Source organism: Trichoderma atroviride, chromosome 2, assembly GCF_020647795.1.
Source record: "Trichoderma atroviride chromosome 2, complete sequence".
Taxonomy (NCBI): domain Eukaryota; kingdom Fungi; phylum Ascomycota; class Sordariomycetes; order Hypocreales; family Hypocreaceae; genus Trichoderma; species Trichoderma atroviride.
In genome coordinates, this window is record NC_089401.1 from 4,675,644 (window position 1) to 4,689,471 (window position 13,828).

Consider the following 13,828-nt stretch of genomic DNA (forward strand, 5'->3'; position numbering starts at 1 on the left):
AGCGGATCGGAACGAGATAGTCGAGACGCTGTGAATGGCCACGGCTGGCTGTTTCGCTGCTCCCTTGACGGACGAATCTGATTGCACGCGTGAGGCGCGGGAAGGGCCCTTTTTTTCGCCGTCTTGGACCTCGCAATTGCTGCTGGTTCGTCGGACAGGGCAGGGCGGGATTGATTGGTCGTGGAGTGGGAGGAGGCAAGGCTCGCGAAGAGGACGAGGGAAATGCGAAGATGTGATTTGAGGGAGCGGGGGGCCGGGAGTCTTTTAACACCTGTGACTGGCTGAATCAGCCCTGGCGTGGGGCCCTGCTGGTGGCTGGCTTCGCCCACATGCGCTGCCATTGGCTGCCAGGCCCTGCCCCGGCGCACGGGCCATGAGGCGCTCGTTTTTCTCTCTGTATTTTTTACCTTGTGCCAGTTCCTCGTGCTTGGCTGATGCTTGCCTAGCGCACGTCGTTCTTTGTTTACGGCCTGGTCCCTTGTCTGCTGCGGCACGGAGCCCTTCGTACTGGGAACTGTAGCCCGACGGCTATGGAGCGTGGGCGGGAGTTCCCAGGACGTGTACGGAGTACTTGTACATACTTTGCCACGGCAATGCAGGACCTCGAGTACACGAGGCACGCGTGGTGTCCTCAACAAAAAAGCTACTATTAGGTAGCCGAGCTGATGGCGGTGATGGCGCTTGTTAGAGCAAACCTACCTTGGGCTCCTTGACAGCCAGGCGAGGTGCACACCTTGTACCCCATACCTTGTGCCGTCGACGCCGCTTTCACATGTTTCTGCTGTAGCAACGTCGCAGAAGCAGTGCTGTAAGTAGTCCATGTCCGAGCAAAGACGATGCACTCAGACGCAGGTGAGCATTTCCTGTTTCCAAGATTGCCTGTCCAGTGCAGTTACAGTGCAGGAGCATTATCAAGTAACAAGTACTGTACGAGATGCGTACAACTAACCACCTACAGCAGGCCAGGTACCGAGCTAGAGTGCGCGTGTGTGTGATGGAGGCCCAGCGATTTAGTGCATCCTACCATGCGCTCCGAACGTCTCCGTCCTCCCGCGCTTGGTACCCAATAGAGTGTGTACATGATGATGGCCGTCGCTTACTGTTTAGGGAGATGCAAAGGCTAAAGCTTGCTGCTGAGGCTTTGCCCGTCTCTACCCCTGGCCATCTCGAGTTGTCGTATCCGTACCAACTAACATCCAGCTATACAGAGCTATAACTGATATCAACCTTATTCCCCTGACTATCTTGCCCAAGATGTAGAGAAATAACATACCAACTTTCAAGTCATACGTATCTCCTCGTCCAGTAGCAGCGGCGACGGCATGTATCTCGTCAAGGCGGGCTCCAATCTCTCCGCCTCCGACAACATCGTCACGCTCGCCCTCGCGCCGTGTGAGTGAGCTGTCAACCCCCGAGCCCACCAGCCCTGTCCTGAGAAAAAAGGGCATGATTCAGACCCCCATGTCCCTATCGCCGCTCACCACTGCACTGCTAGCACGATAGGATGCCTCGGACATTAGTGCGATGCCATGGGGGAAATGCATCTTGTGATGGTGGTGGTAGCACTGCGTGGAGATGGCGATTGAAACCGGCGAGGCGAGTTCCAGGGAACAAGTGTACATGGAGCAGCCAACATGAAAGCACATGAACCCTGTACTCGGACCCCACCTGCAGCCAGCCGTTTTGATGCACTGAGCCACGGCTGTGCTGTATCAAATACCAAGAGTAATACGGATATGGCCACTGAGAGGTAAAGAAGCGGTGACAACAGGGGACAGCAAACGGGCGCAAAACGCATCTCGCATGTGCGGCTGAAGAAGAAGAAGAAGACGAGGTGCAGTCGACATGATGCGCTACAAGTCCAAGTAAGCCAAGTAGCACACTAGCAGCGAGGTTGCTGCGTCAGAAACGGCTTTAGAACCCAATGCCCATGCACGTCGGCTTCTTTATCTGTAGACTGCTTCAAGGCTTGCCATTCGGTATACCGTTTTGTCCAAGTAGGGACAATCGGCCTATCATGTTGCTGGAATACGATACAGCCTTATGAGGTGGCTGAGGCGCTGAATGTACGAAAACAACTTGACAAAAGCAGCATGTTGCAGGACACGCCACACAATCCCTCGTCAAGAAAAAGAGAAGAAAAAAAAAACAAGATTGCTGTCAAAAGTCGGTGTGCCCTAGTTTCGAAGCACATGCGCGGAAATACTGTACATACACATGCAAAGCAAGGAGTGATGTATGTAACGGATTGCCAGATACGTGTAGTCTACACGACGCCCAAAAGCAGCCACGGCGCGATTTCGAGGGCATTCCCAGGGGTTGCATCTGCAGCCTCGTCTTACAGGAAATAAAGTGCTGCTGCTTGGGGACGATGTGCTGTAGCATTTCCGGGGCCATTCCTTCTTCTGCAAAGCCCATGCCTAATAATATATACGACTTGTCCCGTTGAGCAAATCTCAGCAGGTGGTAATTGGAAAGGGAAAATCGTGGCGCTCGCCGCGATGTGACGACAGCCCACAGGGCCCGTACCAACCAATCTCGGAGTCACACAGGGTTCTAAAACAGCCAGCCCAGCCCACAGTGCAGGCTCTACTTGTATGTCTTTTGTCGCAGGCGTTGATGGCCTCGAGGGAACTTGCAAGACCTCCAAGACCCCCGTTTTTTCGTTTCTTTTTTTTTCTAATTCGATCATTTGCCCTACGGAGTAATAATGCTGCTCCAGGCTATTCTTTTAGCTTGTCTGGTGAGCTACTAGACACCAGCCGCGTATGCAGTACGAAGCACTAATGCTGCCTGGGTGGGACTTGTTTTTCGCCTCTGTTGGTTCTTGTTTTTTTTTCTTTGTCTGCTGGAAGAGCCTCGCATGCCTCCTACAGAATGTACTGTAGAAAGTTCGATGGTCCTGTATCCAGACTCTCTCTCTTTCCGCTTTCATCCCTACCTTTCTCGTCCAATCAGGTTGGGGTGCTGGACCATGTAACAAAGCGGCAAATCACACAAGCCGCCGCCTGCTTGGGCACAGCTGAGTGGCTAAAATTCAAGGGCGGCATTTTTGGTCCGCTGCTGTGAGTGGACAGCGGGGGCTGCAGGATTTCGGGCTACGTTCCTGTTTTAAGCCGTCGGTGCCGGTGAGCCACGAGGTTTCGATTTCGAGCAGGGCCTTGGGCTCGCATGTTTGCCTCGTCGAGGCCCGACGGCCTACCGATTGGTTTCGCCACGCTGTGACGGCGCTGGATAGTATTGCAGGGGCTGTCTTGGTGTGATTCCAGGTTGGAGCTTGTAGCAGGGCTGCAGCAGATGTGATGTTGCTTGATGCTTGATCCTTGATCCTGGTCAAGAGAGGGAGAGAATCTCAACGTCTTCAGCTTGCCAGCCAGGGTGGGGACCGGCCTCCTCATCAAAACCTCCAGCCGACGTTGCTGAGAGCCTCAGGCCAGAGCCAAAGTGCCATCACTCGCTGCATGCACCGATCCAGCTGACCAACAGGTCTGGGCAGCAGCACAGCAGCATCATTTCGCATAGACGAGCCTCTCGAGCCCCGAAGGGCTGGACCTGGTGCGTTGCATCACCCTGACATGGGTCGTGCAGCAACGTCGACGAAATACTTGCCTCTTCATCTCTGCATTGCAATTTGTGGCGTTACCAGCAACAGCTCAACGGCCCACGCAGAACATGCGGCTGCTTCGTAGCGAATGCATGTACGTACTAGTCTGGCAATATCGATATGGAGCCGACCCGCTGGTGGTGGCTTCGTCCTTCGTATACAATTCTTATCCGTATTATTCCCTGCGTGATCCCGCTCCATTTTTGGTGTGTTGTAGGGTAGCTGCTGGCATCGAGCTCGTCTGGAAACAAGAGGGAAAAAGCAATAGGTACATGTACTGTGACGCTGTCGAGTTGAAAGTGGTAGAAATTGTTTATATGTAGAGACTGTAGTGATATAAGATAGTAAAAAGGATACCAGCAATCACATATCATCTTCTCTTTAGGCACTCGTACGACAGCCTTTCTAATAGCAAGGCCCATGCACAACATTCAACAATCTTCTTTCTCATGCGGCTCTACGGTAGCACTGCTCATACGCAATCTTCGTCTCGACTCCCCCCCTACATTAACATCCCAGTATTCTTCTCCCTTTGATTGGCACTTATCGGCCATATGCCACGTTCACCCCCTGTCGAGTCCATGGTCGTAGCAGTATGGAGCATGTAGTATGAAGATGATTGTGCAAAGTAAATCATCCCACTTTCCACTTTCCAGGGTCTCCCAACTGTTACTATGCTTGACTTTTATTGTTCGTATATTAGCAGCGGAGATTGACCATAAAGGTAAAAGAATATAGAAGAACAAGAACGAAAATAGCGCTGAGAGTTCCAGCTACCGAGCCTCTCCAAACTGCTTTCCCCAGTATCCTTGCTCACGGCTCCCAAGACTCACACAAAATCGAACGAGCGTCAATTCTAGGTGCAAAAGGAGTATCCTGGCCATCTGCTGCGAGAGTAAAGAGCTCTGAGTGTAGCGCGCAATCGTTGGAGCTTCAAGATGACTGAGTATCAGCTTGCAAGAAATGGAATACCGTTATGAAGCATATAAGCCTAAGAGAGAGGCCCTTCACCTGAACAATGTGCAGACGAAATACGGGAACGGTTCAAAATGTATAATCTTGGCTGACTGCACGTTTCCATATCTATTCTCCTATTAGCTCTATGCATGTGCTCATGAGGACGTAGAAAGCATACACTGCTTTACTGAGTGTACTGCATGTGTGCGAGTCGCCATTAAACTCATAGACATGTCCCTGGTATTCTGGCAAGCTATGCAGCCACACCTATTTGCTTTTTGTTAGTTGCGGCTGGTCTTCATAAGCTACTAACGAAAGGAACGTACATTTATGGAGGCTGTTGAGGAAGAAGCCAAAGCAACAAGGCAAGTGAGTAGCTTAGACAAGTGCATGATTACAAGGGCAGCGCAAGGTTGAGAAAGAATATTATGTAGATATAGGTTGGTCCTAGCTGAAACATCAATGTTTAGCTCACCTCCAACAACTGCTTCAATTAATACAACTGCTCCAATTGCGAAGAAACGGCGCCGAGTGCTTTTAAAGACAAGTCGCTTGCCGCCGGAGTAAAAATTAATCGCTTCTCTTTCCCTTTTCTTCTTTTTTTTCTTGTTATTGCTAGTCTAAAGGAGAAAGCATTATAACGAGAAATGCCATGTATATATAGACGAGAGTATAGTACATGCGCTCGTTTGAGGCACCCCCAATGATGCGTCACGGTGATTCTACATGTCTCACATCACTTCGGGTCTTTACAGAGCAATGCTCTAGCTTCTAATTACACATCACATTTATTATGCAATAATATCCCAATCTTTTTATCACGGCTCAAGTCGATAGCTTGTGTCACTCTACTGCAACAAGTCCATCAGATTCTAAAACAAGTCAGATGAAGACATAGGCCCACGGCAGTACGACGGCGCTATGAATATGTTGCGTTGTTGATGCAAATGGTGGCTAAGCTTATAATATTGACCTGCATGATTATAAATTAGGTGAACTATGATTTAAAGGAAAATTCACAGATATGCGCCTAGAAGAGCATTTTCAGAGTGGCTTCCTGTAAGATACCAGTGTTACCTGCTCAAGGGCAACGGCAAAGAAGCAGATTCCGTCGATAAATAGGTGAATCTCGTCAACAAAAAGCGGATCTCGTCGATGGAAAGGCAGATCTCATCGATGAAAAGGCAGATCTCGGCGAAAAAAAAAAAAAAAAAAAACAGATCTGGTTGATGAGAAAGTAGATCTCGTCGATGAACAAGCAGATTTGGTTGATGAGAATGCAGATCTCGTTGACGAAAAAGGAGACTTGGTTGATGAAATCGCAGATCTCGTTGATGGAAAATGCAGATTTGGTTGACGAAATTGCAAATCTGGTTGACGGAAAAGCAAATCTGGTTGACGGAAAAGCAGATCTCGTTGACGAGGGAGTAGATTTGGTTGATGAAAATGCAGATCTCGTTGACGAAAAGGCAGGTCTCGTCGACAAAAAAGCAGATTCCATCGACGCGAAGGTGAATTCCGTCAGTTAAAAAAAAAAAAAAAAAGCAGATTTCTTCGGCAAAGAAGCAAATTTCATTGTTAAAAAGGCAGATCTCGTTAATAAAAAGCAAATCTCATCAACAAAAAAGCACATCTCGTTAAAAAGAAAACAGATTTAATTAATAAATACCCGAATTTCATCGGTAAATACACGATTTTCACTTATAAAAAATGGATTTCATTAATAAAAAAGTAGATTCCGCCCTCTGTAATGCGGAATTCTCACATAAATTCCATCCCTAAAATACACCAAAAGCCCAACTAATAGTCCGGATCTACCCATCCGTGATAAAGCCGCAGTATACAGTTCATGCCGAACGGAGTAGACTTACGAGGTCCCGACTGCATAAATCATCGCAGCAAAGGAGCCCACTGATATTAATTAAACGACGGATCAGTCAGAAGCCACTGGTAGATTGAATTACATTAAAGATACCATGACGCCTATGTTCACGGGAGAACCTTTGGGAATGAAGATACATGTAGTAACAACTTGGAATAAGTCATCTGTTCTACGCTATACACCTGCGCCCAGTACTCAGAACGCCATCTACATACCTAAGTAGGTAGTACTAGACAAACAAAGGACCTAAATATAGCATATATACTCCAGTGGATAACCGTGTAAGCGTTCCGCAAGCCGCATTTGCCAGACGACATTGAGAGTTCCATCACGAATCTGGTCACAAGGCGAAACGAGGCTTGGCAGTGAGACATGAAACCAAAAAAAAAAGAAGTTTCTGATTCCAATTATATCTTCTTAAGCATATTCAAGATGGCACCAATATGTTCTTGGTGAAAATGATTGCCAACTGCAGGGTTTCTGTATCGGGTTTCAAATTACCGCCCAATTATTCACCTGCGACTAATCAGCGGCAAATGCTCTAGACTTCTCTCTCCAATTGCCGCCTATTCTATTGCATGAGAAAAGTAATCATTGGAAATTATCTAATTACTGTTTACAAGCGGTATCGCATTTCTGTGAATAGCAAGCATCTCTCTGTATACTGTCTGCATCCATAAACGGACAGTGTCTAGGCATCAACGCAGCAGACGATAACTGCATATGCTTCAAAGTGCCATCGTATCACAGCAAATTCGGCTCATATGTCGAATGGCGGTGTGAACATCCGGACCTTTCCATCCATCTTCCAACTACCCCTCCAAAGATTACCCTTCACATGCTCTCAAACAGGCGCTTATACACCGTCTCGAGTGTCTCAACCAGATGCCCCAACACCATACCGACGATGAAGGGGTGAGTATATCTAGACCACTGAGCGTCTACGAAGGATTCTGTATGCCTGGGACTAGTGGAAATAAACAAGACTCTGCACGGGCGTTAACGCCGAGCCTGTTCAATCAGATTCGAGGCTGGCCACGGCCCGGAGCGCCACAATCGCTATTGGAGGATTGGGAATGCCGATAGGAGCGCCCTTATAGTAGGTGTGAAGTAAGGGAAGAAAGCGTGTTCCTTGAAGCGTGCCATCTCTACCATTGTCCAAGGAGAGCCAACAGCCCATTAACGAGGCTCCCCATACGTGGCATGCCGAGTGACGCTCCATAAGTGACCCGGTTTATATGCTTTTCCATCACTCTGACATGCAGCGTTGAATTCTCAATGGCTAGTTTGCCAAAGTATCAACACCGAGAACAAGAGACACGAAATGATAATCAGATGAAGAGGTGTGTGCAGAGTAAACAAACATCACGGATGCTCAGAATAATCCATGGTCAGTCCCGTTGGTACACAGTTCGCCTATGTCGTCAGGTTGATAAATCCTTCCTCCTGCAAGGGTCGAACACGGTGTAACTAACACGACTCATCTATGCCTAGCTAGCCGTCGCTAGCAAGGAGATTCAAGGCTGTGGCAAAAAGCTGAAAGTGGTGGGCTAGATCCATATTTCCCCAGAAGCTGCCTGGCTTGTCTGTCGGTTGCGGCTTTAGTGATGAATTCGAATAACTAGAACATAAACGCTGGAAGCAGCTGAGGAAGGCATAGCTGAGCGTCTCTGCTCTTTCTTTTGCGCGTACGGACACGCCGACATACGGCATCTCGTATTCCTGAGAGTTGATTGTCGTGAATGGGCCTTAGCATCAAGGACCCGGACCAACACCCTACAAGCATATGTATGTACGTAATTTTCAGTCAAGGAGCGTGCCCGACGGACAAAAGGACAAGGGGGGAAAGCGTGAAGCTAAATGATGCAGATACTGTAAGTTGATAGAAGAAGGCGTTCTCTCTCATACCCGCGGGGTGCGTCGCACAACCTTGGGCACACCATCATTGCCCAGTCCAGGATCAATAGCTCTGCTATGATGTCGTGGCCCAACTAGAGAATAGAACGTAGCGGGAAGGAATGAGAGACGATGAGAAGGGCGCCTTGTGGAACGAATGGCATCGATGCCCACTCCTCTGAGATGGAGAAGGATTGGTGGCTTGCATCTTCATTTTACCACTACCGACCAAAGTATACGCACGACTAGAGCCAAGTCGAACAACGCAGCGATGCCCAAGTGGAAGCACAAAGGCCGAGCGGATTTCAGCAAATTCATGCACGAGAGTTGAGAAGAGCCTCAAAATCACTGGGGCACTGCTTGTTATAGGCCTTTGTAGACCCACTCGAAATCAGCTTTTCTACATATGGCATGAAGATGATGACTTGGCGGAGCCGTTTATAATGCATGTTGGTTGGACATGCTGTCGACCAACAACGTTTTTCAGGCCAGAGTCCGGAAAGGATGCATCACATTGGTGTTAGTATATGCCTGACTCACGTAGAGACTAGATATTTCGGTCATTTACCGGGCAGCTCAATCGTGAGGAGTAGCGCATGCTAGTACATGCAGTATCGATGCGATGTGTACTCCATACCACTCGTACATCCCGCGAGGTATATTCGCAGCGTTCAAAGCCTCCAGGTCGCCGACCTTTGATGCGCTTGCCTTGGTTAGCGGAAAATGCTGCTGAAGCGCCAGAGAGATCCTGAGGCTTGCGTTTCCATCTTCCTTCATGCAAGCGTAGAGCGGCGGCGCTTAGGCTGGGGTGTAGTGGTGGCAGCTCCAAGATCCAGAAGCATACAAGTAAGCGTCTGCTAAACCATTGGCCGGGATGCCAATTAGCCCGGCTTCAATCCAGAGGGCATGTCCATTTGAATCCAGCGCCCGTCGGCTGCAGAAGCGACTGTGGCCGCAGTAAATGGCCGCATTAGACAATGCAATATGAGGTCTAGAGGTCTAGATTGAACGGCAGCGGCGCCTTGCTGGCGCCGTAAAGAAGCGCGCTCATGTATATGCAGCCTGTCGGAAGAAGAATAAAGCTTGGGCCCTTTTGCAAGAGGCGAATGAAACAGAAAGAGGCGGGAAGAATAACCGGTGGCCCTGGTCTGGCCTGCTTCGGACGGTCATGCAGCCAGCGCTTGTTGCTACGGTTCCATCGCGAGTGCATATTTGACCACGAGTGACTAAGCGCCGGCTATTGCCAAAGCTCGATCTGAGGGTTGGGTAAGGGAATGGCGCCGGGACGCACGAAACTGAAGTCGTCTGGAGATGGGGAAGCATTCTTCGAATCCAAGGCGTGAGGTGGTGATTCTCCATAGACCAGCCGATGCGCGCGCATCGATGCATCGAGAAGAGGCTGCCAGATCGTGGGGGTTTGCCTGTAAGATGATTGGGACTGGAGAGACGGCGAGAAGCGCTGCGAGACGCTGGGTCGCCCTTTATCTTTGTTTCTCAAAAAGTGAGCGGTGCAGTCGGATTATCTGTTTGTTATGGTTGTATCAGGACAGGAGGCTGGGAGAAGGTTAATTGGAAGTAACTCAGCGTCTGTTAGTTGAGCTGATCGTTGAGATGCCGCCGGGGCTGCTCCCAGTCGCAATGTGTCGTTGCCCAACAGCACCTGGTACAACATGCTTGACCCCCCCGGATCGTAATCCTCGCTCGAGATCCCCCAGCTGATTGACGATGGGATCCAGTGACTGGGCTGTCCACGCCACCCCCAGAAAATTGTAAAGACGAAACCGGTAGCGATACGCACAGACAAAGGCATCATAACCTCTGTGCTTTTGGCAGCTTCTTATTCTGGGTCTAATTTCAGCAGGCCTACCAGTCCAAGTGCTCTCTCGCCGCATCTGCCCGCTCTGCATGCCTGTATTCCTTTGTCCGCTGAGCCCAGTGCCGAGCAGCGCTCACCACCACACTCCGCCGTGTTGCGGTAGCTTCTGCTGCCTCGACTCCGCTCCTAATGTTCGTTTCTGAGCTGGCATCAGGCTCTGGGAAAGGCGACGGAAATCGCGTCATTCCCCGGTTTTCTTTTTGGCCCCTCCCATCCTTGGGCTCAGCAGCCACGCGAACGGTACCACCAGCCGAGCGCAAAAGTTGAGCGAGAACTGCATCATCCATCGTGACCTGATTGCTGGGAGCTCGACGACGAGGCTAGTGACCTGAATCACCGACCGGGCCAAAGCTTAACAGGTCCCGACCCAACCAAATCCTCCATCACCTCCAGGCCCAGCATCGCCAGCCCACTGCCAGCGACTTGTCCCCGAGCTAGGGACGTCCGGCCTTCCCAAGCCTCTGGGACCAAGCCAGCAGTTCGCGCGATGCCGTCGCCGGGAGAAGTGTCATTTCGCTCGCTCTCGAGTCTGCCCTGGGTCCCGAACCGCTGGCCCCTGGCCAATCAGCTGGACACAGCGGCGGCTCGCGCCCATTTGCTTCGTACTCGGCCGTCGAATCACAGTCGTTGCCGACGACCAAAGCGGCCTAGCAGAGGCGCCCGGAGATCTTCCCCTTGAACCACAAGACCTAGGGCAGGTTAGCCAGTCCAGTTGGCCGTGTCTGTACGGCGCACCCCTCAGCCGAGGACAGCACCAGCTGGCATCGTCTTCTCTGCTTTTTGCTCTCTTTTCTTGTCGAAAGAGAGGACTCTTTTTGTCCTCCCCTCAGCGTGGCAGCTGAGCAAAAGTCAAGTTACTCGGTTGAGAGGCATGCCTCGGAAATTTGTCGAGGCCACTGCAGCTTTGATTGCGCATGCTGACGGTCTATTGTTAGCAACGCTCTTTCCGTTACTGTAGATTCTGTCTTGTTAGTGCTTGGATAAGCCCTGTGGCCGCCGCTGTACTGTAGCGGTCGAATGCCCTGTAGCCTGGCAATGGGTACCAGCCCAGTACCTTTCGGGATGGCCTAAGACCTGCTGTCACCGGCCACCGACTATGCGCCGCCAAGGTCGCATCGAGGTACCCGTGCGCACGCCCCTCGGCCTCGCGCTGCTTTAACGCCCAGCGCCCCTCTGGTTCCCCCCCTTCCCTCAGTGCTGCCTGCGCTTTGAGCCTCTCATCACCATCAGTCAGTCCATCACCAACGAGCAGGTGCTGCGCAGGCAGAGCCGGTCACTCTTTCCCAGGGAGATCCATGCTCCTCCCTCCTTTGACTTTTGCCCAGGACTTTGCTCCAGGGCTTTCCATCAGGACTCTTTTCCTCTCCTCTCCTCTCCTTTTCGTATTCTTCTCCTGCGACTTCGACTTTCCATCATCCTGGGCCTATTATTCGTCCTTTGCCATCTGTTCTGTTTATTCGTTTTGTTTCGGCGCCAAAGGGCCATTCGCAGCACGGCGCATAATTCATCAAATCCAGTCTGGGTCGCAGCCAATTTGCTGCTTGCGCGCTCCGTCTTCCACTCCATCCCCTGCTCCCACCCCCCTTGGGAAATCCTTTCTGCGTCGTCCAATCCGCTTGGCCATCGGTAACCTGCAATAGGCGTCCAGCGGCAGGGATCTTCCAACGCCTCCCACCCAGGCCACCGGCGCATATCCAAAACACAGCCCCTGTCCGAGCCTTACACTGCCTGCTGTGCGTTGACTGGCTCTTCTCAAACAGCCAAACCCAGTCTCGCCTTTGCCGCCAAACCCCTCGTCGGCCGGGGTGTTGCTGTCTCTGACGCTTTCAACCAAGGAACACGCCTCCCTAGAAACACGCCCCGTCCACTGCTTCTGCTGCTCTGGCCACGGCCAACGATCCAACACATTATAACCACCGCAGCCTGCCTTCTTTCGTCCCCCGCCAAACTTTTCTCTGGCTTCATCTCGTTGCTTTACAAGTTCTCAACAGTCTTTAATTTACGAGTACCACTGGCTAAAGCTCGAGGCCTCAAGGCTTACAAGCTGCCGCGGCTGCTCCCCTTCCTCTCTCTTACTCACTCGACCTGCATTGCTCAACTCTGGCTAACAACCACTACAACCCACCAACTCCCACTACCGAATACAAAGGCAAATACAAATCCACTTGCACCTGCGCATATACTTCGACCTGTATATCGCTGCCATCATCTCGTTCGACACCCGCAGATATTTCAGCGACTACCACCGCCATCATGCCTGCAGCAGTCACAACCAGGCCCAAGCTGGGCAAGCTCTCTACTCCAGTGACGAGCACATTTCCTCCCGACATCACCTCAGCAAACACGGCTACTCCTCGGTCTGCTCTTTTTGCCTGCAAGCCTGACCCTAGCTACATCCAAACACCGATCAGTCCACCATTGGCCTACACCGATTTCCTCTCCAAGGCCCTAGGATCGCTCAACTCGCCAGCTCTCGCACCCGGCGAGATCTCTCCCGAGTCTGCACCGACGTCTGCTGCTAGCGACAAGTCGGATACCTCCTCAATGGACGAACGTCCATCCCCAGCTTCTAGCGCTGCCAGCAGCAAACCCGCTTCGCCGGCATCAGCAACGGCAGTTCCTCCAACTCCATTCACGGCGCCGCTGCCCATGTCTGCACCGGCAACTGGAGCAAATTGCTTTCCTAGCCTGAAAGTACCGCCTAGTCCTGCCATTTCCAATCTGGATTCTCCCATGAGCTCCCGACTCATAGGCTCTCCGTGGAGCGCTCGGTCGATGCACCCTGTGTTTGACTGGGACGCCGCCCTCAAGGCCCGCCTTGGAGAGACGAAGAAGCAAAAATCCTCGCGTGTTAGTGTGCGACACATTCGTGAGGTGGTGACGAGAACTGTCACTTACACCCCAAAGATGGATCCTGCCCCCAGAGGCAAGCGACGGAAAGTTGAGTGAGGAATGAGAGTGGGAAGCCATATTTCGACATTCAAATCCTTCGCACAACATCTACAATACTGGGCTCCGACCCTATCTCCTCATTTGCCAACCGCAATGACGTCGATCTACATATTCTTTTAACTACCATCACACCAACTGTATACCAACCATGATTCGACAACACAAGGTGTTTTCATTTCTTGTCTTGATGACTACATCTCCCTGTGGGAGACAACAAAAGCATGATCGGAGAATTGGAAGGGCGAGCTGCTTCCAATTCACTTTTTTTTTACGAAACCTTCAGCACTAATACGCTGGCCGCAGCTGAAGTCGACGATGTGATGGTTAACTATTTAAACCTAGGCGAGTCCTAGCACGACACTACTACTGGCGTATCATGGAAGAGTGGTGTGGGGGAGTTTTCTTTTACTTTTCTTTGTCACTATCACCGTGCCGGATATCTCGTTTTTATCAACATACTCCTCCTTTTCTGTGAGGAATTGCGAGGGCGGAGGCTTTTTTTCCTTCATGCGGAAGAGTCAAGGATTTTCCTTGAGGAGTTTATGGGCGTTTTCCCACGGACACAGCGCCCGACTGACGGGCGTTTCTGCAGCGCATGGACCGGCTCGATACTGAAGCCTAGACTGTGGATAATGGTCTCGGCGGGGGCGGCAGAGGGTCA

General features: G+C 51.1%; 4 protein-coding genes across 4 annotated transcripts; 2 read left to right on the forward strand and 2 right to left on the reverse strand.

Annotated features, from left to right (window-relative positions):
* Nucleotides 1-1,151: 1,151 nt before the first annotated feature.
* Nucleotides 1,152-1,448, reverse strand: TrAtP1_004348 (uncharacterized protein; the record flags this gene model as incomplete). Its single annotated transcript, XM_066112264.1, has 2 exons — nt 1,152-1,210; nt 1,274-1,448. The coding sequence occupies 2 exons, from the start codon at nt 1,446-1,448 to the stop codon at nt 1,152-1,154; spliced, it is 234 nt and encodes a 77-aa protein (XP_065968347.1).
* Nucleotides 1,449-10,202: 8,754 nt separating this feature from the next.
* Nucleotides 10,203-10,502, reverse strand: TrAtP1_004349 (uncharacterized protein; the record flags this gene model as incomplete). Its single annotated transcript, XM_066112265.1, has 1 exon — nt 10,203-10,502. The coding sequence occupies one exon, from the start codon at nt 10,500-10,502 to the stop codon at nt 10,203-10,205; it is 300 nt and encodes a 99-aa protein (XP_065968348.1).
* An 809-nt stretch (nt 10,503-11,311) lies between these two features.
* On the forward strand, nt 11,312-12,213 carry TrAtP1_004350 (uncharacterized protein; the record flags this gene model as incomplete). Its single annotated transcript, XM_066112266.1, has 3 exons — nt 11,312-11,341; nt 11,856-11,948; nt 12,067-12,213. 3 exons carry the CDS (start codon nt 11,312-11,314, stop codon nt 12,211-12,213), a joined length of 270 nt encoding a protein of 89 aa, XP_065968349.1.
* A 255-nt stretch (nt 12,214-12,468) lies between these two features.
* TrAtP1_004351 (uncharacterized protein) lies at nt 12,469-13,164 on the forward strand (the record flags this gene model as incomplete). The annotated part of the gene is made up of 1 exon (XM_066112267.1): nt 12,469-13,164. The coding sequence occupies one exon, from the start codon at nt 12,469-12,471 to the stop codon at nt 13,162-13,164; it is 696 nt and encodes a 231-aa protein (XP_065968350.1).
* Nucleotides 13,165-13,828: the final 664 nt, after the last annotated feature.